The sequence below is a fragment of the Prionailurus bengalensis genome, chromosome A2 (genome assembly GCF_016509475.1).
Source record: "Prionailurus bengalensis isolate Pbe53 chromosome A2, Fcat_Pben_1.1_paternal_pri, whole genome shotgun sequence".
NCBI classification, from domain to species: domain Eukaryota; kingdom Metazoa; phylum Chordata; class Mammalia; order Carnivora; family Felidae; genus Prionailurus; species Prionailurus bengalensis.
The window spans coordinates 56611724-56634324 of NC_057348.1; the positions used below are offsets into that span (position 1 = coordinate 56611724).

Consider the following 22601-nt stretch of genomic DNA (forward strand, 5'->3'; position numbering starts at 1 on the left):
CCGTTGCTCTCTGCCCCTCCCCCACTCACGCTGTCTCTGTCTCTCTCAAATAACTTCTAGAAGAAAGAAAAAATTACACACATAGATATAAGCACTAATGTATTCCCATAGTTTCAGGGGGGTCTTTGGGCTACATAATCTGAAGTGTTTGCTGATTGGAGGAAGCCGGCGGAGGACCCGCCTGGACAAGAGGCGGCCGGCCGTCCCGGCTCCAGGCAGCTCAGCACCTGCCCCTGCACTGACTCCCTTTGCGCTCCGCCCCCAGCAGGAAGTCCGGCAGAGGCCCTGCGGGCAGCAGGCGCTGACGTGGCCTTGGTGTCTCTTTCCAGCTGCGTGGTAGACAAGATGGATTTCTCTGCCATGGAGCTGGACAAAGCTCTCCGGAAGTTCCAGGCACACATCCGGGTCCAAGGGGAGGCTCAGAAGGTGGAGCGGCTCATCGAGGCGTTCAGGTCCGGGGCGAGGCAGGGCGTGGGTGGGCGTGAGCAAGAGGAAGGTTGCTGGTCGTGAGGCCCAGGGCCGGGGCCCAAATCCCCCTTCACCCCCTCCCCTAAGCAGGGTCAGGTGACCTTGCCCTTGCCTGGGGAGATGAGGCAGTGGCCCCTTCTGCATGCCAGGGGCTGTGCTGGTTATTGCCAGAAGCAGACTTTTGGACAGTCCGCCTTCCTCCAGGTCCTCATGAGCGTCACTCACTCGTGAGCCCGTGTCCCCATCGTCCGCCCATTCACAGAGGGCAGCGAGTCTCACACAGTGACCCAGAGCACAAGCTGCAGAGCCACACAGCCTGGCTGTAGCACCCGCTCCACCACTTACTAGCTGTGTGACTTTGCCCTAGTGACTTCATCTCTCTGTGCCTCACGTCCTTGCCTATAGAGTGGGGATAACGAAAGCACCTACCCTGGACAGAGTGGAAGGACTGAACCCCTTTGGACGTGTGGGCACGCTTAGCCCATGCCTAGCATGACAGAGCCCACAGTCAAGGGCAGCTACGACCCTACAGTCATTCATCCCGGGACTGTGTGCACAGTGACTGGGTGGGATCCTCTGTGCCCTTGCTGGGTATGGGACACACGAGTCAGCCACTGACCCAGCCCTCCAGGCTCAGCACCACTGGTGGGGCCAAGGTAGGGGAATGAGGACACAATAGGAGGACAACTCTGGGGCCCTGAGGGGGGGGTTGTTCAGGCACTTCCTTCCAGGAGGGCTTCTTGGAGGTGGTGGCACTAATGGAAAAGGCAGGATTGAAGCCCACGTCATCTGAGCTGTGATAGCCACTGCCTTAGTCCTGGCACCCCATGGTTCTTCTTCTCTGATCTGCCCCCCTCACCCAGCTCCCCCTGAAGTCCCCAGTGGATGGGGGCCTCTTGGAGTTTGGGGCAGGGGTGCACATTTGAGGCAATGAGAACAATAAGCAGAATACATTAGTGAGGCTGTTGCTTCAGCTGCTGTAACAAAGATGCTCCAGCAGCCGTGGCTGAAACAAGATGGAAGTGCATCTCCCTCTGAGCTGGCATGAAGGAGGCCCAAGCCGGGCTCCCTTCATCTCAGGGTCCCAGGGAGCAGGGCCAACATCCATCACCACAGGGGAGAGGAGTGGGCTCTGCCTTTTAAGGTACAGCCTCGAAGATGCCCACATCCCATCTGCTCTTATCCCATTGGCCAGAACTTAATCACCTTCTGGGCTGCATCCAATTCCGAGGGAGACTGGAGCATGCAGTCCTCGTCCTAAGAAGGCATTGCCAGCCTAAATACAGGTGGGAGATGTAACCAGTGTGAGAAGGAGAGAGTGGATAGAGCGGCACTCTGCCTGGCAGGTGTTATTTACCCCCGTTTACCAGATGCAGAAACTGAGGCTTGTAAGGCAGCACCCGGCCTCAGCCATTAGGTGCCAGGGCCCAAGTGATCGTGGCTGCCGTGCGTGAGGGCTAGACCCACTCCCTGCCCTGACTGAAGTGGTCCTGACCCTGCTCCCTCTCCCGGCCCCCAGCCAGCGGTACTGCATCTGCAACCCTGGGGTGGTTCGGCAGTTCCGGAACCCAGACACCATTTTCATCCTGGCCTTTGCCATCATCCTGCTCAGCACAGACATGTACAGCCCCAACGTCAAACCTGAGCGGAAAATGAAGCTGGAGGACTTCGTCAAGAACCTGCGAGGTGAGCGGCCCCGGACCCAGGCTGTGGCATACAGCCGTCCCACACTCTGCACACACACCCGGCTGGGCATGGGGCTAGGACGGGAGTGCGCTGGGCGCAGGGCAGCGCAAGGGAGCTGGGCTCCAGCGCACCCAGCCATCGCACACAGGGGCCTTGGGCAAGCACCGGCTCCACAGACACGGCACAAGTCATCCTGAAGAGGGCAGACTCCCGTCACGCTCCGTGACACACACTGGGAGCATGGACGGAGTGACCCACACCCGGGTCTTGTGCTGTGATGGTTTTAGCTTGTTTCGCAAAGAGGCACAGGGATTTGACAGGTGGGCAAGCTCAGCCCAGCTTGGGAGGGCCAGGCCAGACATGGTCCACAGAGGCCGATGGGGTGATGTGAGGGAGCACAGTCGGGAACAGGGCAGGAGGGGGGAAGCCAGGCAGGGGAGGGGCCGGGCAGAGAGTCTGTGCCACCATCACTGCTGTGCCCTCTCCTACACTCCATGTTCCTCATGAAACTGACTTGACTTTTTTTTTATGTTTATTTTATTTTTGAGAGAGAGAGAGACAGAGTGGGAGCAGGGGAGGGACAGAGAGAGAGAGAGACACACACACACACACACACACACACACACACACACACACACACAGAATCTAAAGCAGGCTCCAGGCTTCCGAGCTGTCAGCACAGAGCCCGACATGGGGCTCGAACCCACAAATCGTGAGATCATGACCTGAGCCGAAGTCGGACACAACTGACTGAGCCTGACTGACCCAGGCATCCCCTGACTTGCCTTTTGTGTGTATTTTTAAGAGGAACCTTATATAAGCACACTGTAAACAGGAAGACCGTATCATTTGCCACACGTAGGCAGCCATTGTAAAAATGAATTCAGTGGACGAAAACACCCGGCCGGGGCGAGTGGCCCATGTTAGACAGGTGCTAACGGTGGGCAGCAGGAAGCAAGGCCTTCCTGGTGTCGTTGCAGAGGAAAGGAATTGAAAAGGAGACGGCTGTCTCCCAAGTGGCACCATGTTAGCTGACAGCATGTCCTCGTTTACCTGGAGTCCCTGCAAGGAGGAAGAGGGACTATGTCCTTTTCCTTGGGAAACACCAAGCTGCAGCAGGCTGAGATCCCCTTAGGGTGTCATATTTTTTTTAAAAAAGGAAAAAAAGTTGGTCTGAATCAGGTCCAACTTTGTCAGCTTGTTGAGCTATTTTTTTTCCTATCCAGTTCTTTAAGTCTTCTGAACTGATGACAAAACTTTAAGTTTTTTGATCTTTGTTGCGCCATTTAAATTTCCTATAAAACCACCGCTCTGTCGTCCCCTTTCCTGGGGCAGGAAGGCCCACCGGGGTTTGAACTGTCCTGGTGCGCCCCCTGGTGGTGGGTACCCTGCAACAGGCCAGCTAATGGGGTGCCCATCCAGAAGAGTGCCAAGCTGCCCGCTTTTCCCAGCTGGGCTCCAGGCCCTGATCAGTCAGGGAAGCCAAGGGGCGGGGCTTGGTTCAGACCAACCAGACGGCCATCCCCTGCCCAGAGCACTCATGGTGTGTGGCCCTCTGCTAGATCTCAGGGGTGCTGTGGACCCCAAGGAGTTCAGGTCTTAGCTACAGTTCCCAGGAAGCTAAGGAGTCTGGGAAATTTCTTAATGGCAATTCAGCACCAGAGCACGAGAGTGCAACCAGCAGATGCTTTGATGGGACAGGGGCTGTCTCTCCTCACAGGGCTGAGCCTGATTCTGGTCTTCACAGGGTCCCCCGTGGCCTTAGCGTGTAGCCCTGTGCTCCCTCGCTGCCCAGAGAGCAGGCTGTGCACTGCATGCTGTTGGTGACCCCATGCGCTGCAGTTTAAAGGTCTTTGCGATTTGACTCTGATTTTTTTTTTCTGCCTTTAGACCTCACCCACATAATTGGGACTCCCCTGTATGGGGAACAACAGGAGCAGCCTGAAATGATTAGCCCAGAGGAGAGAAGTCCCGGGGAGGGAAGGGTTGCTCAGTCAGATTGCCAGTCGGCCACCCTCACATCAGTGGCTTTGTCGTTTGTATCCGGCCTTGCACCCGACCATCCCAGCAGTCTGGGGGAGCTATCATCCCACTTCTCAGGAGATTGAGCTGTCGGCTGTCTCCCAAGCCTGGACCGTTCCCTCCAAATCCCATCTTTTCAAGCCAGGAACTCAGGAGTGTTCTCTTCAGTCTTCCTTGTGTTCAGAAGGGTAGCCAAGGCAGAGGGAAGGGATCTGCCCAAGGTCACGTCCACGGGGGCAGGACTCTGGTCTCCCACAGCCTGGCTGGTGCTCCACACCAGGCAGACGTCCAGCTTGGTGTTTGTAGAGGAGACCTTTCCCCCCTGCACACACTGGGCACATTTTCTCTGGAATTCCTCACTCTGGTTCCCCCGGGGAGACTCTCAGCAGGAGTGCCTTTGGGGGGTTGGAGGGTAAGCGGGGGAGGAATCGCTCACCAGCATGGCAGCCAGACGAGCAATGATTTTCTTTTATTGATGTTTGTTTTTAAGTTTTCTAGATTGATTTCTTTTAATGGCTATTATCCTCACATAGTTTCAAAAAAAAAAAAAAAACCCACAGAGTAAGACAAGCTAGCAATCAAATTCTTTGGTATTTACCCAAAGGAATTGAAAACCCCGTACATCCACACAAAATCCTGCATAGGATGTTTATAGCAGTTTTATTCATAGTTGCCAAAACTTGGCAGCAGTCAAGAGATGTTGTTCGGTGGGGGAACGGATACATAAACGGTAGTCCATGCAGACAATGGAATATTATTCAGCACTAAAAAGAAAAGAAGCCATGAGAAACAGGGAGGAACCTTAAAAATGCATACCACCAAGGAAGCCAGTCTTAAATGGTTGCATACCATAGGAGGCCAGCCATATGACCTTCTGGAAAAGGCAAAACTATGGAGACATAAGAGATCAGTGGTCACCAGGGGTTGGAGGGAGGAGGGGCGGAGGAGGTGGAGCACAGAGGAGTTTTCGGGCAGTGAAACTATTCCACCTGACTCCATGGTGGTGGAGACGTGTCGGTAAACGTTTATTATCGAACGCACAACACCAAGAGTGAATCCCAATGTAAATTATGGATTTCGGGTGATAGTGTGTCAGTGTGAGTTCACTGGTTCTAATAAATATATGACTCCGGTGTGGGAAGTTGGTAGTGGGTGGGGGCTGGTGTTACAGGGAAATCTCTGGGCTTTCCCCTGAATTTTGCTGTGAACTTAATTGCTCTAAAACACAGTTCTAAAAAATAGTCTGGTTTTAAAAAATGTGTGGGGTGCCTGGGTGGCTCAGTCAGTTGAGCGTCCGACTCTTGATTTCAGCTCAGGTCATGATCCCAGGGTCATGGGATTGAGCCCTGTGTTGGGCTCTGCTTAGGATTCTCTCTCTCTCTCTCTCTGTCCCCCCCTCTTCCCTCTGCCACTCTCCCCGCTCTCACACTCTCTCTGTAAAATTAAAAAAAAAAGTATGAACGGTCAGTAGCAGAGCCCCTCCCACCCCTACCTGTGTGCCCAAGGCCACACCCTCCCCCTTACTGTTCCGTGTCGGTTCCCTGTGGTCGTCCTCATTTTCCTGGAAGCTGTGTGGTATTCCATTGCACCCGTGCAGGGATGACTTAACCAGTCCCCTATTAATGGGTAAATGGGTGAATCCCAGTCTTCCGCTCTTTGGAAACCATGCTGCCATGAGTGCCCTGGTCTGTGCATCATGGCCCATGGGATAAATTTGCCCAGGACGCAACCAGTGGCCCAGAGGGGCTTTGAGTGTATATTTGTGACCCTCCCACCATCAGTGGCTGGGAGGCCCCTTCCCACAGCCTCGCCAGCTGCGCAGGTTACCAAACCTCTGGACCTCTGCCAGTCTGTGGTCTGAGGACTGGCGTGGGGTTGCATTTCTCTCTTGAGTGGGGCCGAGTTTTCCTCACAGCAGTTTTTCAGGGTATAGCGGAAAGGGTGCATGCCTGTCGTCAAAACAACCTGGCTTCAAGGCCAGACCCCAGCTTCTGCGCACGTGATGTGGGACAACAGCTGGTGGCGCTGCTCAGGTGCACAGAGTTCTCACTTTCTGGGAACGCACCGCCGCTGCTCTGTCTTCCTCATGAGACCTTCGTGAAGTCACACGTGCTCTTGGTGTCCCACTTCACCGAGGACCCCCAGCGCAGAGACTCGGTCCCACAGCTCGTGAGGGGCAAGGCAAGAACTTAGGCCCACGCCTGTGGGAGCCGAAAGCCACAAACACCAGCTTCACAGCCACCCCCAACCCCGGACCCTTCCCTGAGCCTTGCTTTCCCAGCTGCGGAATGGAGACGGTCACACCCACCCAGCAGGGCCGTGGTCAGGATTAGCAAGCTGATGTTTACAAAGCCCTTGGAGCATGGCTGGAAGCTGGCACAGCCCTCTGCGTGCTGATCGGGGTGGCTATGCTGGCCTTGTCCTGGCGGAAGGATCCTAGGGCATTTCATAATTGACTGAAGGCGTTCAGTGGCTGTGGGTCTGGAAGGTCTTTGGTTCTGCTGAGGATTGATGAAAGGGATTGATATTCTGATTGGGTTTAGAAACTTGGCAAATCAGGGGTGAGCCTGGGGCCCCGAAGCTGAGCGGTGCCACAGCCACCCAGACCCTGGCCCGCCCTGATGCCTGGCTACTGTCTCCTGCCCAGGTGTGGACGATGGTGAGGACATTCCCCGGGAGATGCTAATTGGGATCTATGAGCGCATTCGTAAGCGGGAACTGAAAACCAACGAAGACCACGTTTCCCAGGTGCAGAAGGTGGAAAAGCTCATCGTGGGGAAAAAGCCGGTATGTGGTGGCCCTGCATCCCTGGCTCCCTCACTCCCACCCACCCCCCCTCCATGCGACCCCAGGCCTGCCCCACTGGCATTAGCTTTGGACAGGGGCCCTGATGCCATTTGGAACCTGGCTTCTTCGGGGCATAGTTGGGGGGGGGGGCGGTTCCTTTAGGTTTAGGGTGGCTCCTGCCTGATATTGGGGAATAATAACCATTGGCCCTGGGTTATATTTAAAGAGAGCCTGAGGCTCTTAAGAAACCAGCCCAAGTTGCGCAGTGGTCCCTTGGTGGCCTGGGAATGCCCTTATCGGCCTTCCCAAGTTCTGGCAGCAAGGAGGTCTCCTGAGCTGTGTGTGGATGTCTGGACAAAGGCTATGGGAACGTGCCTCTGGAGGGGTGCTTACCTACTCGGATGTCATCCCATTAGCTCCCTCAGGTCCTGGGTGCATGCTTTGGATCATTAATATCTTTTCTTGTTTGTTTAATGTTTCCCACATAGATTGGATCCCTGCATCACGGGCTTGGCTGTGTGAGTATCCCTCTGCTTTTACATCCTGGCTGATATCCCGCCCCGGGTTGGGGTTGGGGTGGGGGCAGGGAGGTCCACCATGTTCTGTGTTCACCTCCCTGCATCCCCTGGTTCCCAGATCCACAATTCTGGCTGCTTGAGTTCCTTTCCGGAGTGATAAGAAATTTGATTTTCATAGTTCTCCCAGCCTCGAACCTCTGCAGGCCCAGACTGCAGCCACCTGGGGAGAGTTGTGTACCGTCAGGCCAGGGCAGATGGTGTCCCTCCCTCTCACCTGGCCCAGTTGAGCGCAGAGGCCAAGGCTTGCCTCTGACCCGAGGCACTGTGCCCAAAACAGATGAGGCTGATGGGCCATTGCAGGCCTGCCCACCCAACCCGCCCTCTGCTGCCCACACTCCACTGTCACCACCTTGAGCAGGTCTGCCTGCCTGCTCACCCCAGGAGCAGCAAGGCTAGCCTTGCAGTCATGTGGCACTTTCCTTATGTGTCCATCTTTACCCTTCACTGAGCAGCCTGCACTGCAAGAGTCAGCATCACAAACCTGTCTGCTCCCCCCTCTTCCCACCTTGCCCTAGAGAGACAAACCACTAGATGCTGCCGTGGCCAGCCCTCACCCACCTCTCCAGCCCCGCCTCCCGCCACCCTCTCCCCTTCACGCTTTTATTCCAAACGATGCCCCTCCCTGAGCACGCCAGCCTGGGCCAAGCCCTTCCTCCCATCTTCCTGATGCGCTGAGCTCGGGCCTCCCACCACCAGGGCACCCGTTGCAGAGTGAACCCTCCCTGCCAGCACATCCCTTTACTAACCTGCTGTCTCCTGCGTGAGCCTGGGTGCTCTCAGAGCCGCCACTGGGCCTCCCCAGTGACTTGTCGCCACAGCCCTTAGACACCATACAGGTTGTACCTGGCCTTGCGAGTGGCTCGGGCTTCAGCAGAGTGGGGGCTCACGTGAACTCATGGCAGGAGTGCTCCGCGTGGAGGCCCAGGCCAGGCCCCACGGGGTGGTGTGGCTGCCGGCCCAGGAGTTGGGGCAGGGAACCATCAGAAGCGTCAGGATTCTTTAGGAGGGGCCTGGAATCCTCTCTCGGCTCTGCACCTTCCCAGTTGTGTGGCTGAGGCAAGTCGCTCAACCTCTCTGTGCCTCAGTGTCCTCATCTCAAGTAGACACTCTGGAGAAATCTTTGCCGGGACTAACAGGCTTATGTGTGTGATGGGCACTTTGTGGGGACTGAGAAATCACGAATTCCTCACTGTGGGGGCTCCCGTGTGCACGTGATGCTCTAAGACGTCTGGGACCTGCCTGAAGGAAAGGAAAGGAGGTGTCGTGAGAGGCAGGGACGCTTTCCATGGCCCTTCAGGAGAGCTCCTGAGGAAGAGCAGGGAAAGTTGCAAGGAGTCCAGACACGTCTGCTGTGTGCAGTTGGTGGGAGAAGGCGTTTTCGAAGGCCAGGCCTACAGGCTGGGTTCCCAGCGCACAGGGACTGCAGCGGAGGGGCTGGGGGCTGACGCAACGCTTCCTCCCCATACAGGTGCTCTCTCTGCCCCACCGGCGGCTGGTCTGCTACTGCCGGCTCTTCGAGGTTCCAGACCCAAACAAGCCCCAGAAGCTCGGGCTGCACCAGCGAGAAATCTTCCTGTTTAATGACCTCCTGGTGGTATGTGGTTCCCCAGAGCGTGTCGTGGCTGGGACCCGTGGCTCGGGGCGGCCTTGAACTGCAGCTCCGGTCTCCCATCTGGCCTTGTGCGCCTTCACTTGGGGAAAGGCACCCACGTGCGTGGGGTGGAGGTGAAGGGGATGGAGTCAGCCCCACGGTCTTGGGTTACAAGAGGCAGAATCTAATTCGCAGCATGGCCAACGAAAACGGGGCTTCGTCAGCTTATGTAAAAGCCCAGAGGGGGGTGTGGGGCTTCAGCCCCAACTATTTCTAGAAGCTTACACAGCGTCAGCGGGACTCCTTTACTAGGCTGTCTCTCAGCTGCGTGGGCTCCCTTCTCAGGAGCTCTGTCCACAAAGAGAAAGTCAGTCTCAGCAGTTGCAGGCTTAATCCTGCCCCCTCCCTGCATCCCCAGCCACCAGGGGGATTTTCTTGGGAAGAGTCCGGGCAGAGGTCTCACTGGTTCCCGTGCCCATGCTTGAGCCACTCACAGGGGCCAGGCAGGTGCAGTGTTGTCTCATTGGCTAAACCTGGGTCACTGCTCACCCCCAGGAGTGCCAGGTGGCAGAGAGGGGGTTCCCCAAAGGGAAACTGCGGAGCTCTTGCCCAGAAAAAGGTGGCATGGATGGTGGCCACCGGGGATAAAGATGCCCCTGGAGACAACGGGGGGAAACTGTCCCTTGGGTCTTTGTCTCTCCTGCATGCCCCAGGCTTTCTTGCTAGAGGCCCTTGTCCCTGACCCCTACCTGCCTGAGGACCAGCCACTTCTCTCTGACTGCTGAGGTTGGAATCTGGACCTGTGGGTTTCAAGTCTTTGTCAAGAGTCCCTGACCTCAAACAAGTGACTTCAAATTCCTGAGCCTCTGTTTCCTCCTCCAAAATCTCTCAGGCAGTCACAGAGCTCAGGTGGGGTCCTGGGTGTCAGAGCCCGGCCTGGCGCCTTCGGGGTCATGTGCAGCGTGGCGCCTGCCACCTCTCTGCTGAGGGGCTTCGTCGCCAGCCAGGACGACAGCTGGGATTCACGGGAGCGGAAGCCAGCATCCATGTCAGGATGTGCCTGGACACACAGGCCTGCCCTGCCCCAGAGGCCTCCCGACCTCTGCACTGCCGAGAGGGTTTTGACGTTAGTCTCGGTCAGAATCCCGAGCGCCCAGAGTTGCCCCTGAGCGGTGCAGGCGATATGACTCAGCCTCTGTCTCTGGCGGCCCCCAGGTGACCAAGATCTTCCAGAAAAAGAAGAACTCGGTGACATACAGCTTCCGACAGTCCTTCTCCCTGTACGGCATGCAGGTTCTGCTCTTCGAGAACCAGTGTAAGTCCGTGCTGGGGGCCTGCCGCGGCCCAGCCGTGAGTGTGAGTGCTGGAGCACTCGTCCACACGTGGCCGTGTGCCACGTGGCAGAAACGGTGTCACAACTCCCACCTTGTAGTCATGAAGTGCTGTGCTCCCCAAGGATCTCCCCCTGGGGATCTCCCCCAGCTCTCCCACGTGTGTTCCGTATTCCTGCTTCGCCACCAGAGAGAAGGTTGCAGGCCAGGGGTCTGACGAGCGACAGTACCTGGGGAGAATTTGATAACATTGTACATGGTGGTGATCGCCTTTGCTTTTGCTCCTACGTCTTCTTACCGTGTGGTTAAGATTTTTTTAATTCAGGGCGGAGTGGATTTATGCCAATAAATTGTTGCCCGGAAGACACCAAGTAAATGGCACAGGTGATGTGCAAACACAGGCAAACAAACAGGTGCAGGCAAGGCCTGGGGGGCTGTAGGACAGGAGCCCGGTCCTGAGCGGAGAGCCCAGGTGCAAATGTGTCAGGACGTAGCAGTCCCCGGGCCGCATTCCCTTTGTCAGTAAAGTGAGGTGATAGCACCTACCTCGGGGACTTAGGTGAGTCCATACATGAAGTGCTTAGAGCAGGATTTATTCTTTTTTTTTTTTTTTTTTTTAATTTTTTTTTTTTAACGTTTTATTTATTTTTGGGACAGAGAGAGACAGAGCATGAACGGGGGAGGGGCAGAGAGAGAGGGAGACACAGAATCGGAAGCAGGCTCCAGGCTCCGAGCCATCAGCCCAGAGCCTGACGCGGGGCTCGAACTCACGGACCGCGAGATCATGACCTGGCTGAAGTCGGACGCTCAACCGACTGCGCCACCCAGGCGCCCCGAGCAGGATTTATTCTTAGGTGTTATTGGAGTCTTCTCTGGGTATGAGTGGGCCATGGGGCCTGAGGACTTGGGGGAGGAGCTGACACCCCCACTGACTTTTTTCTGTTGACCTGGTCCTTCTCTGATACCCAAGCCCTTCCCTTTACTTCTCTCCCTCTTTGTCCCATCCCTGTTGAAGGTCCCTGAGCTGTAGGCTGAGCCAGGCCTCCTGAGGTGGGGGGTGAGGGGGAGGTCCTGTTGCCCTGCCCATTCTGCACTGGCCCCAGGGGAGGACCGTTCCAGTTGAGCATCATGATATCTCCAGCAGCAGGGAAGCCCTCATCCTCTCAGACAGGTTGCCAAGCTACCGTCTGATCCGCTTTCAATCTGCAGGTTGAAAAAGAACCAGGGACCTGTGCCTGGGCCATCCCTGCCTTGCCTTGGTTTCTACCAGGGTGGAAGGTGGCCTCAGGGAGCATGGTGCCACCCCACATTGTCCTGACCGGCAGCCCCTCTTTCCAAAGGGGTGGCGGTGGTTGTGATGCTCCCAGCAGTGGGCCCGACCAGACTGAATCCGCAGGCAGAGGCTGTGCCCTCCTCATTTTTACATTCCCAGAGCTCAGCCCTCAGCCCTGAACCCACAGTCCTGGCATAAGCCCAAGAGTCAACACTGACATTTCTATGGGACATGCCTTCGTAGCAGGGATCTCAAAGTGATAGCCGTGGGTCAGTCGCAGCCCAGTTATGTGTTTGGTTTACACATTTTAAAAAATTTGTTGAGCTGATACTTAATATCTAAAATTACTAAAATTGGGGGCACCTGGGTGGCTCAGTCCGTTAAGCGCCCAACTTCATCTCAGGTCATAATCTCACAGTTCGTGAGTTTGAGCCCTGCATCCGGCTCTGTGGTGATGGCTCAGAGCCTGGAACCTGCTTTGGATTCTGTCTCCCTCTCTCTCTCTTTGCCCCCTCCCCCCTCACACTCTGCCTCTCTCTCTCTCTCTCTCTCTCAAAAATAAATAAACATTAAAAATTTTTTAATTAAAAAATAAAATAACTAAAATTTTAGATATTTTTGAGTTTTCTTGAAAACCGAGAAGGTTTTTGCTAGGCCCACATTCCCACGTCATGTGGCTGTCATGGGCTGCACGCTCCTCCCCCCCACCCCACCCCCACTCACTCTGTTGCTCAGTCTCATGTGGTTTACTTCCTACATTTATTGGAACGCACTAGGCATTTGAGTTCCCAGCCTTGACCTAGGTCTGAGCAAAAGTGGGATTGGTGTGTGGACCAAGAACCTCCAAACATCCAGTAGCTGATGCTTGATTCCCGCTGAGGAGAGAGGCGCTACCAGGGGACCAAAGCCACAGAGACTCTGTGAGCTTGGAGGTGGCACCAGGCAGGTCACAGGCCAGAAAGACAGAGCACTCAGCATAGAGTGCATTGGGTATGGGGCGCCCATGAAGCACCCAAGGGAACTGAGGGTCTGGAGGCCACTTGTGAGAGAACAGAGCTCAGTGTGCACTCAGAATTGCCCAGGGAGACCAGATAAGACTCCCCCCCAGCACAGGACACTGACTGTGACTCCCGGACTCCACCCCTGGCCATTCTCAAGCTTCAGGCAATGACCAAGGACCTTGACTTGAAGGGTCTAGGCTCCATGACCTTCAGGTTGAGGAAGGATGGGGGCCCTGACCTCTGTTCAGATTGGCCAAATCTGCCCCAGACTTCTGCATAGAACAACACAGACCCAAGTCAGGAGATGGGGATTTCCTGGCAGTCTCTCTGGTCTTCCCTGTGGATGCCTTTCCTCCCTGGTTAGACGTGTCTGCTGAGAGCCTGGACCCTTAGACTTAGCATTTCCTTGACCGGTAGAGAGAGTGCAGAGAGCACCCAGGGATCCATGGGTTCTTCTCCCCTTCTCCTTTGTAGACTACCCCAATGGCATCCGGCTCACATCTGCTGTCCCCGGAGCAGACATCAAAGTGTTAATAAACTTTAACGCTCCCAATCCTCAAGACCGGAAGAAGTTCACCGACTACCTGCGGGAGTCCATCATGGAAGTGCAGGAGATGGAGAAGCACAGGATACAGTGTAAGTCCCAGGCCCCCTGGAGAGGAAGAGCCAGCAGCCCCGGCATCTCATGGGACTTGCTGGATGCGGCCGTTGGCTCCCATCTGGTGCCAGGGACTCTGGGGGCCCACAAAAGTGAGGTGCCCTGGTCTCACCTGGCCTTCCCACAGCCCTATGACAGGGCAGCCCCCATACCCGGGCCAGAGGAGGTGGCGTGGGGAGGGCAGCAGAGGCCTCCGCATGAGAGTGAGGGCTTCCGCGGCCCAGGCCCATCCCGCCTGTGGGACCACCTGGCATGCCCTGAGAGAGCCTGGTTTCCCCGTCGCCCCACGAGACGAGATTTCCCGGAGATCCGGAGCTGATCTCGTTGCCCCTTGGTGTGCTTATTCTTCTTTCGTCTTCCATGTCAGGGAAGTCACCACCAAGCCCATCCTGTGGGTTTCACTGGACCTGATTATCATCTTTTATCTCCTGGCTCCAAGCCTCACTCCCTGGAGACACACAACTACCCCCACCTTTGGGCCCCACCCAAAGGGTGGGCAAGGTCGGGTTACCCCTTGCTCGTCCGCAGACCCAGGCCAGCCAGTCTCCTTGCCAGCCCTCAAGCCTGCAAAGTGACAGTCTTTCCTGCAGAGCCCAAGGCCCGTGCCTCTCCAGCCTCCCTTTCAGAGTTTCCTTCCGGCTCCCTTTTGTCAAAGGCAGCGTTCACACCTTCTCTTTCTTTCCCAAGACAGCCGTGGGCCCTGACTTTTCCTCAGGCCAAACAGATGGCAGCTGGGCGCGATGCCAAGCCTACACAGAGGGCCCAGGGCCTCCCCCTCAAGGCTTTGTTTCTCTCACTGGTCCCTCGCCCCCTCTGTTTCAGCGGAGCTCGAGAAGCAGAAAGGCGTCGTGTGGCCCAGCATGTCCCAGTGCTCCAGCCTCAAAAAGGAGTCCGGCAAGGGACGCTGAGCCGAGCCTGCCTGGATGACAGCCACGCCAGCGGTGAGGGCCTCAAGCGCAGCGCCCTCAGCAGCTCCTTGCGGGACCTCTCCGAAGCGGGTAAGAGCGGGCCAGGACCCCCTTCCTAGCCCAGCACACACAGGACTCAGACCGGGCAGCTGGGGCGCGCGTTGCGTGCCGGGAAAGGACCGCAGTGGCGGCTGGTGGCGGCAGGGCTCGGACGGAATGCCGTTGGGTTTCCCGTGACTGTCCCCAGACCGTAGTAGCATCTGACCACACAGAGAGGGCGTCCCAAAAAGGCCAGAGAAAACAGGATCCGGTTGTCAAGGCAGAACAGCCAGGAGGTTACCCCTATTCTCCCTTTCTTCTTCTAGGGGTTTTATTTATTCTTTTATTTATTTTCCAGAAACTGCTCTCACACAGAGTGAGCCAGGCCCCACTGATGGATGTGTCCCTTGCCCTCTGTGCTGCCGCGTCCCTGTGTTTTATGCTGATGAATGAAATGGAGTGAAGCCCTCGAAACTGTGTTTGGAGAACCCCCTCTCCCACTGTCCCTGGTCTCATTTCCCTCACGGAGGTCTCCCTTCCTGGGAAACCCGGGCCCCCATCCGGCCCAGAGGCAGTGGCCGCAGCTGCCCCCTGGATGTCGGGGCAGTGGGGGGAGGGGGGGAGCCCTGGCACAACCGTGGTTTTTGTTACTGTTTCTTTGTTTCTGTGTGTGTTTATTTGCTGCCAGCCTCTTAACCCCTAAGCAAGCAGCACCCCTAGAGCCTCCCAGATTTCCCAGGGGAGGAGGTGTGTCTAGAGTGTCAGGGAGCTTTTGGGGGCAGCTCGCCCGGCCGGGTCCCCTGGGCCAGCCGCCCGTGAGTGTTGTTTAGCCTGCTTTGCCTGCAGTGCTGTCAGAGAAGCTGTGGAGGGACAGCCCCTGAAGCCCCCCAGTCACGTCTCAACAGGCAGCTTCTCCTGGGAGGAGGTTCCAGCTACAAAGGAGCAGAGGTTACAGGACGTTGTCCCACAGAGGGCACGCGGCTCCGGGTGTCCCGGCTCTAGGAGCCTGATTGCAGGCCCTGGGTTGTTGGAAAAGACCCTCTCGGGCCAAGATCAGCCGCCTCCTCTCCAGGGGCCCCACAGCCCCCTCCCCTTCTCGGGGCCTCACCCGCCCCACCCTGCCTTGGACATTACCTTGTGGCCAGCCCTGGGCCCCGCTACTAAAAGAGCCCAATCATGACTCCATCCCACACCTGCCCCACCGGCCGCACTGCCTCCCTCCAGCTTACTCATTTCCCAGAAATTTTTTTTCTTTTTTTTCTTTTTTTGAGTTGGAATTTTTTTGTCCTTATTTTGTCCTGTCATTTTTTTTTTTCATAGTAAAAATCAGAAATCCATTGCCAGCATGAGGGTTTACCCAGGGTTTCTCAACCCCAGCACCATTGACGTTTTGTGCCAGATAATTCCGTGCTGTTGGAGGGTGCTGTCCTGTGCACTGCAGGATATTTACCAGCATCCCGGGCCTCTACTTACGAGATGCCAAGAGTATCCTCCCCCCACCCCCAGTCATAACAGACAATAATGTCTCCCGAAATTTCCAGGGGTCCTCTGGGGGGCAAAAAATCACCCCTAGTTGGCAAAGTGCCACGGGTTGAGAACCACTGGTTTTCCCTATGGCTTGTTAAACCCAGCTAAACGTAATTGGACAGCTCTGGGCCTCTGCAGGCTGGTAGCCAGGACCTCTGTTTGGGTTTGTGCAGTGGCGTTAGGCCTGGCCTCTCTGTTCCCTGATGCAGCACCTGGAGGGCGGATGGGTCCCATCCAGTCCCTCAGGTAACAGTGGCTCTGTTGAAACCGAGGCTCCCAGCGTGGCCAGCCACACCTAGGACTCCAGCTCCTGGGGGTCAGATAGAGCTGCACCCCCAGGCCTGTGTGAGGGACAGAGAGCTGAGGTTCAGCTGCTTTCCTTCTATCGTCGCCGTTGCCATTGTCGTTTGGACATTCCGAACTAAGAAAAACTCTAGGGATTGAGTCTTCCCAGGAGACCATGTGAAGAATCCCCCGGGAAGGCAGCCCCCTGTCCCCAGGAAGCCTGGAGGGTGTGTTTGAGTCCTGGCAGCTGCCAAGGCCCCAGACTGGGAGCCCTCCACGTGCAGTCTCCAGAGGGAGACCGGCCAATGTCAGCAGCCATCCAGAAAGATGCTGGGCTCAGCACCCAAAGACGTGCCCCGGACTGGGTCGGAGTGAAGCTCTCCGGAGGCAACGTCACTCTCCCCACCGTGGCCCTCACTAAGAGGGCTGCTGGAGAAGAGGCAAGGCCTCGGGGATACTCTCTCCCTTCAGGAAAGCTAGCGCTCAGTTGTTGGCACGTCACTGCTCTGGGGGCGTCTGCCCTGGACCTGCAATCACACGTCATTCCGGGTGACGACACACCTCAGACGTGGATCCTCCCACTCCCCACCACCAATTCTCTCCACACGGTCTTCTTCGTCCGGGATCCATGCTCATTTCAGTGGCACCAGAGCCCTGTCGGCCTGCGATCAAGGGCCTGCGTGGACCGGGGACACAGGTGTGACTGCGGCCTTAACCCCTGGCCCAGATCAGTCAAGTCATGATGGACACTATCCCCAAGCCCCCAGGGTCCTCCTGCCCCTCCCAGCGAAGCTGCCCAACATCAGTCTCCAGAGAGAGGATGTCTCCCAGAGGCCATGGGACCTGCTCGCCCCTGTCATTGCTCCGGGGCCTAGCCAGAGACCTGCCATGTTCTGCCCCAGGGAACCCGGGAAGCCCTCTCAGGGGAGATTTGGTGGCTCCTGGTGGCCAGTGTCCAAAGCAGCACCTGCTCAGCCTCCAGCATTATTAAGGACCACAGGGTAGGACCCTGGGTTGAGAGCTCTTGCTGCATTCTGTGCCGATACCAAGAAGCAGGAGAAGGCTGTGAAGAGCCATGCTGGGAACTCCTTCCAGACGTGGTTACTGATCCTGGCCACAGTTGGCCTGGCAGGGCCTGATCAGGTTCTGGGAGAGGCACTGGGCGGGGCAGGGCTCACCTGTGGCTGGTGCAGGACCCCCCCCCCCCACCCTCCCAAGAGAGAGGGAGCGTAGCAGGAGATAGAGTGCAGGTGAGGGATAGTGTGGGTGCATGGGTGAGAGCCACTTTCCCAGCATGCTTCACCTCCATTAGCACATGATGTGCACCTGTGTGCACACACCCGGACACAGGTCTATAGTGAGCAGGTGTCTGTGGGGTGTGCCCATGACTAGGGGCTCTGGGACTGGACTGCAGACAGCAGTGAGGTAGGGATACCTCACATCTCATGCTTATTTGTGAAGTTGAAAAGATGGATTCTGAGAAACTTAGCATCACTCAAAGACATCCAAGTTAAAACTGTCCTAAGTCTTGGCCCACTTGGGGGCAGGAGGAGGAGGGTTTTGTTGTACTTCAGGTCAGATACCACACAGAGCCCCCAAACCTAGCTCCAGGCCTGGCCTAAGTCCCCTTGAGAGAAGCACATCAGTCGGAAGACATTGCTGGGCACTGGTGGGGCGGGCTGGCCTTCCTGTGTCCCTGGTTTTCAGTTAGGGGAGCCTTCTAGGCTTCAAGGGGCCAGAGAGCTGATTTTAAAACCGCAGAGATGGGGCGCCTGGGTGGCGCAGTCGGTCAAGCGTCCGACTTCAGCTCAGGTCACGATCTCGCGGTCCGTGAGTTCGAGCCCCGTGTCGGGCTCTGGGCTGATGGCTCGGAGCCTGGAGCCTGTTTCCGATTCTGTGTCTCCCTCTCTCTCTGCCCCTCCCCCGTTCATGCTCTGTCTCTCTCTGTCCCAAAAATAAATAAATAAATAAATAAATAAATAAATAAATAAATAAAACGTTGAAAAAATAAAACCGCAGAGACAGCAGAGATCTGACTTCAGCATTTCTGCATGGTGCCACAAGATCCCGAGTATCTGATGCTCACGTCTACCCTACTCAGAGGAAGGCACGTACCCATTTCACAGACGCAGAAACTGTGCTAAAGAATCAAAGGAGTGCCAGATGGGGTTACCTCTTCAGCCAAAGAGCCTCATTCTGCTCTATGTCCCTGGACCACTGTGTTGGGACAAAAAGCAGGAAGGGAAGATGGCCAGCCTCTCTTCTCATACGAGCTGAAAGATGAGGATATGTGACGACCCTCATCTTTCTTCCAGCTGGGAATAAGGGCCAGGTCCTACGTGGTTCTCCCTGGTCCTCAGCAACTGGTGGAAAACACTCTTGCCCTAATCTTCTGTGTGGCCCTGTCCTGAGCGAGCTCTGAAGCCCTCTCACACATGCCAGAGTCCAGCAAAGTTCCCAGCTGGGACTCAGGTTTGGGGGTTGGCAGGCCAAGCAAAGGGACCGAATGTCCCCCGAGTCCACTGTTGTATGCCCAAGATCAAGGCTCCGTCCCAGTACACTCAGATGCCACGGTGAGGCCTGAAGGACCCACAGACCCACTCTCTACCCTGCACAGGGCCAGCTTCTTGGCCACAGAGAGGTGCGTAGCAGCCTTTCCATCTTTCAGGCTCCTGGGCTCACTCAGCCTGCATTCCGCTCAGAAGGCAGCATGGCCAAGCTTCCCAGCCCCAGAGATGGACAGGCAGACCTGGGTGTGAGTCCTGCTCGCTCACTGTGGAATTGGACAGTCGGTCCATGAGCCTCAGCCTCCACCTCCTCCTCCTCCTTGGCACAAAGGGACACCTGTACTGCATTGCTGCGGGGCTTGACCAAGAACAAATGTGTTCGGCTCGTGGCCAGGGCTGCACAGGTGGAAGCCTCCAGAACATCAAGTGGGTGGCCCCTTCTCTGTCCCCTCTTCCTATCTGCTTTCCTGAGGGCTGGACAGAGACCGGACCCCGAAGCTTGGGCACCCACCATTTTTGCCAGCCTCAGTGTCCTGCAGGAATCCATGGAGAGGGCCTCCAAAAGGACCCTGGAGGCCAGGCTGAGCCTTAGGCCTCCAGAACCAAGAAGACACAGCCTTCCTGTAACACAGCCAACATATATTGAGTGCCTACTATATGCCATGTGCCGGGAGGTAGTAGAAAGCCATGGGCAGGCAGCGCTCACAGCTGAGGGAGCACTTGTGGCATCTGGAAGAGCGGTACCCGCAGAAGGGAAGCAGGACTCTGGGCTCTCCCAGCAGACCCTGACCCTGCCTCCTGCCCCTGGCCAGGGCACTGCACAAACCAAACAGTTGGCTCCAGAGGCACCAGCACATTTGAGCTCCCCAGAAGGAAAAGACAGGACACCAAGTTTAGTTTCCTCCTAACCATCAACCCCACCCTGTCTGCAAGGGGGGAGATGTATATGTATGTGTGAATATGCATATACATATGTATATGAAATCCACGCAGTCAGGGCCGCACAGGACCACATCTTGTTTGTTTTGAGCCATTGGAGAAGCTGCCCCTGTCCCATCCCCTGTTGGCAGGTGGCTGGAGCACAGGGCATCTGGCCTCCGCTGTGCATGCTCCCCAGCCCACCTGGAGGCATCCCCCCACCCCACCCCCCAACCCCCAACAACAGACTGCCAGTCCAGGAGAAGGGGTATCAAGTTGGGGCTGGTTGAAAACAAATTTTTTTCTTTGAATTCCCCCTCCTTTTTTTTTCTTTTTTTTTTTTCTTTTGAAAGTCATTACTGCCCTCCCACGGGCTTCCCTACGGAGCCAGTCCTCCGACCCTCCCCCCGGCCTGCGGCAGTGGTGACCCAGGGCCAGGCAGGCGGCGGCCCGGCCTTGTGTCCGTGTCTAACCTCTGGTATTGCATGTTCTGGGCAAGGAAGCGAGGGCGTCGCAGCAGTGCGGGATCGCTAGAGAGCAATGTGGAAGTAAGTAGGAAGCGCCTACGTCCAGCTGGCTGTCGTGTGTTGCCTCCCCGATCCTTGGTTTATATCTGTAGTCTTTTTTTTTTCGGTTTTTTTTTTTCTGTTTTGCTCTTCCTTCCCCCTACTGCACAGAGGCGCAGACACGCCCCGTCCCCCATGCCTGCCTCAGCCCCAGTGCATGCCAGCTTCCCCCTTCCTAGAATCGCCCGTGCCTCTCACTGCTTGTTTGGGCTGGACCCATGGGAGGTGGGGGTGGTTCTGGATTCCGTGTTTTAGTTCCCGCTTAACCCCGTCCCCTGTGGCCCCCCAAGCATGGTTAACATCCCGGCTTCCTGGCACTCCCCCACCCCCACCCCGGGGCCCCCGCCTGCCGACACTGCTCCTGGGTGGGAAGCACCGCCCACCAGGCATCTGTGCACCCTCCACCCGCACTGTCGGGGGCGGGAGGGTGGGTTTTGCCCATCTCTTGACTTCCATGCTCCGCCATCCCCATCGCTTCCTTCCTGGAGTTCCGATTGCTGTGTGTCTGCAGTCAGGACATCATGGAATTGCTTAGCTAGCTCGGGGGAGGAAAGCCATGAGAGGAAGAAAAAATTCCGTGTGGATTTCATGAGATTTCATTCATCTGCCAACCATTTCTATATTACTGTTCACATCGTAATCTCAGCTTGCAGACCTTTTTGTTTCCTTCTTTTTCCTTGTTTGGTTTGCAGTAGGTAGCTGCAGTGAAATGCCTAGGCAGCCCCCCCGCCCCTCCAACAAGGACAAGGTTCCCCGAGCCCCCCGCCCCGGTCCCTACCACCAGCTTCCCAGAAAGCTCGGGGCCCACACAGGCAGAGCAGATGGCGCAGTTTCAGCAGGAACGGGGTTCTTCTTCATGCACATCAGCCCAGCCTACTCCACGCAGCACATGGCGCTCACAGGCACCCCCGGGCTGGTCGTTCTGATCCGAAAGCTCAGGCCGCCTTCCATATCAGGACAAGAGCAGAAGTCACACTTGTGCTGCTGCTGCTGCTGCTTTGACCAGACAGGAGCGTCCCTCATCCCCTACCCCATCCCCACTCCTCTCAGTGGAAGGCCACCCTGGGTCCCTGTGGCCCCCAGTCGCATGAGCGGAGGTGGCACTGACCCAGCCTTACCCAGCCCCGCCCTCTGCAGCCAGAGAGTTAACTAAGGCTTAGCAGTCAGTGGGTGAACTTTTTACATCAAAAAAAAAAAAAAAAAATCATTCTGACATAAGTGCTGTAAGGTCTTTTAATTTTGATTTCTATGAATTTCCTTTTTAGGGGTCCATCATTAGCAGTCCTCACATGCGCCGGAGAGCTACATCAACACGAGAGTGTCCATCTCGCCCACACCAGACTATGCCTAACTCATCCTCCCTCCTGGGCTCCTTATTTGGGAGTAAGAAAGGGAAGCCCCCTCCCCAGGCCCACCCGCCCTCAGCCCCTCCCCAGCCACCCCCCCACCCACTGGGCCTGCCCCACGCGCAGCACTCTGGGGCCAGCCACCACCAGGGGCCTGCTGAAGGCCTGCCGCAGGCCCAGGTGCACGGGCACCACGCCCAGTACTGCCACGTGCAGCAGAATCTGCCCCCCTACCACCACCACCACCACTACCACCCCCCCAGCACATCCAGCACGCACACCAGTACCACCACGGCCCCCACGGGGGGCACCCACCCTACGTGGCCCACGTGCACAGCCACCCACTGCTGCCCTCGGCCCACGCCGGCCACCCGGGCCACACGGGCCACGGCCACGCAGCGCACCACCACGGGCAGCCCCCCGCCCCGCCGCCCCCCACCAGCAGCAAGGCCAAACCCAGCGGCATCAGCACAATTGTGTAGACAGCCTGGGCAGGGTCCCAGACTGCCCCGGAACACCTGCACACCACACAGAGCCATGCCCGGGGGCGGCCGGCCTCAGACCAGACCCAGGGCACCTCTGTTTCCACCTCTCCCCTCTGCTCCCCGCGGCCTGGATGGAGCCCTCTGAGCCCACGGGGCTTGTGTTGCAGGAAACAAAGTTCACAATCTCACTTAGCGTTGGTGTCCTGGGTTCCATCTACTTGGACCCAAGGGGTGGGCCTCGGCCACCATCAGCCTTGAAAACGGCGCCACCGGCCATGTAGATGTTGAGCTGTCCCCCACCCCAAAGCAGCCCTCAGCTCTGCTCCCCAACTGTACACACATATGAAAACCCAGCCTAGGAAAAGAAGAAACGAGACACAAAAACCAGAGACAGAACAAAACAAAACAAAAACAAAAACAAACCAAACTTGCTGCATTTATTGCTCTTTTATTGACAATGGGCAAAAAATTAAGTAGACCTGATATGGTTGATGAAAATACGTAAGTAAACTTTATATAATATAAATATATAAATATATAAATATATATATATATATACTGTATAGGTAGTATTTGTGTGTGAAAGCAAATGTCTCAGTCCACAAAATTAGCAATATAGACTTTC

The 22601-nt window shown here is 56.4% G+C and overlaps 1 protein-coding gene across 1 annotated transcript in view; it reads left to right on the forward strand.

Annotated features, from left to right (window-relative positions):
- IQSEC1 (IQ motif and Sec7 domain ArfGEF 1) overlaps nt 1–22168 on the forward strand; it is a 449412-nt gene extending 427244 nt beyond the window's left edge. Inside the window, 12 exon segments of the mRNA XM_043588241.1 lie at nt 330–452; nt 1988–2154; nt 6824–6963; nt 7452–7481; nt 9010–9135; nt 10348–10447; nt 13212–13373; nt 14218–14289; nt 14292–14393; nt 20078–20127; nt 21411–21750; nt 21753–22168. Of these exon segments, the coding sequence (XP_043444176.1) occupies nt 330–452; nt 1988–2154; nt 6824–6963; nt 7452–7481; nt 9010–9135; nt 10348–10447; nt 13212–13373; nt 14218–14289; nt 14292–14393; nt 20078–20127; nt 21411–21750; nt 21753–21973 (1633 nt within the window). The 3' untranslated portion in view covers nt 21974–22168.
- The last annotated feature ends 433 nt before the right edge of the window (nt 22169–22601 follow it).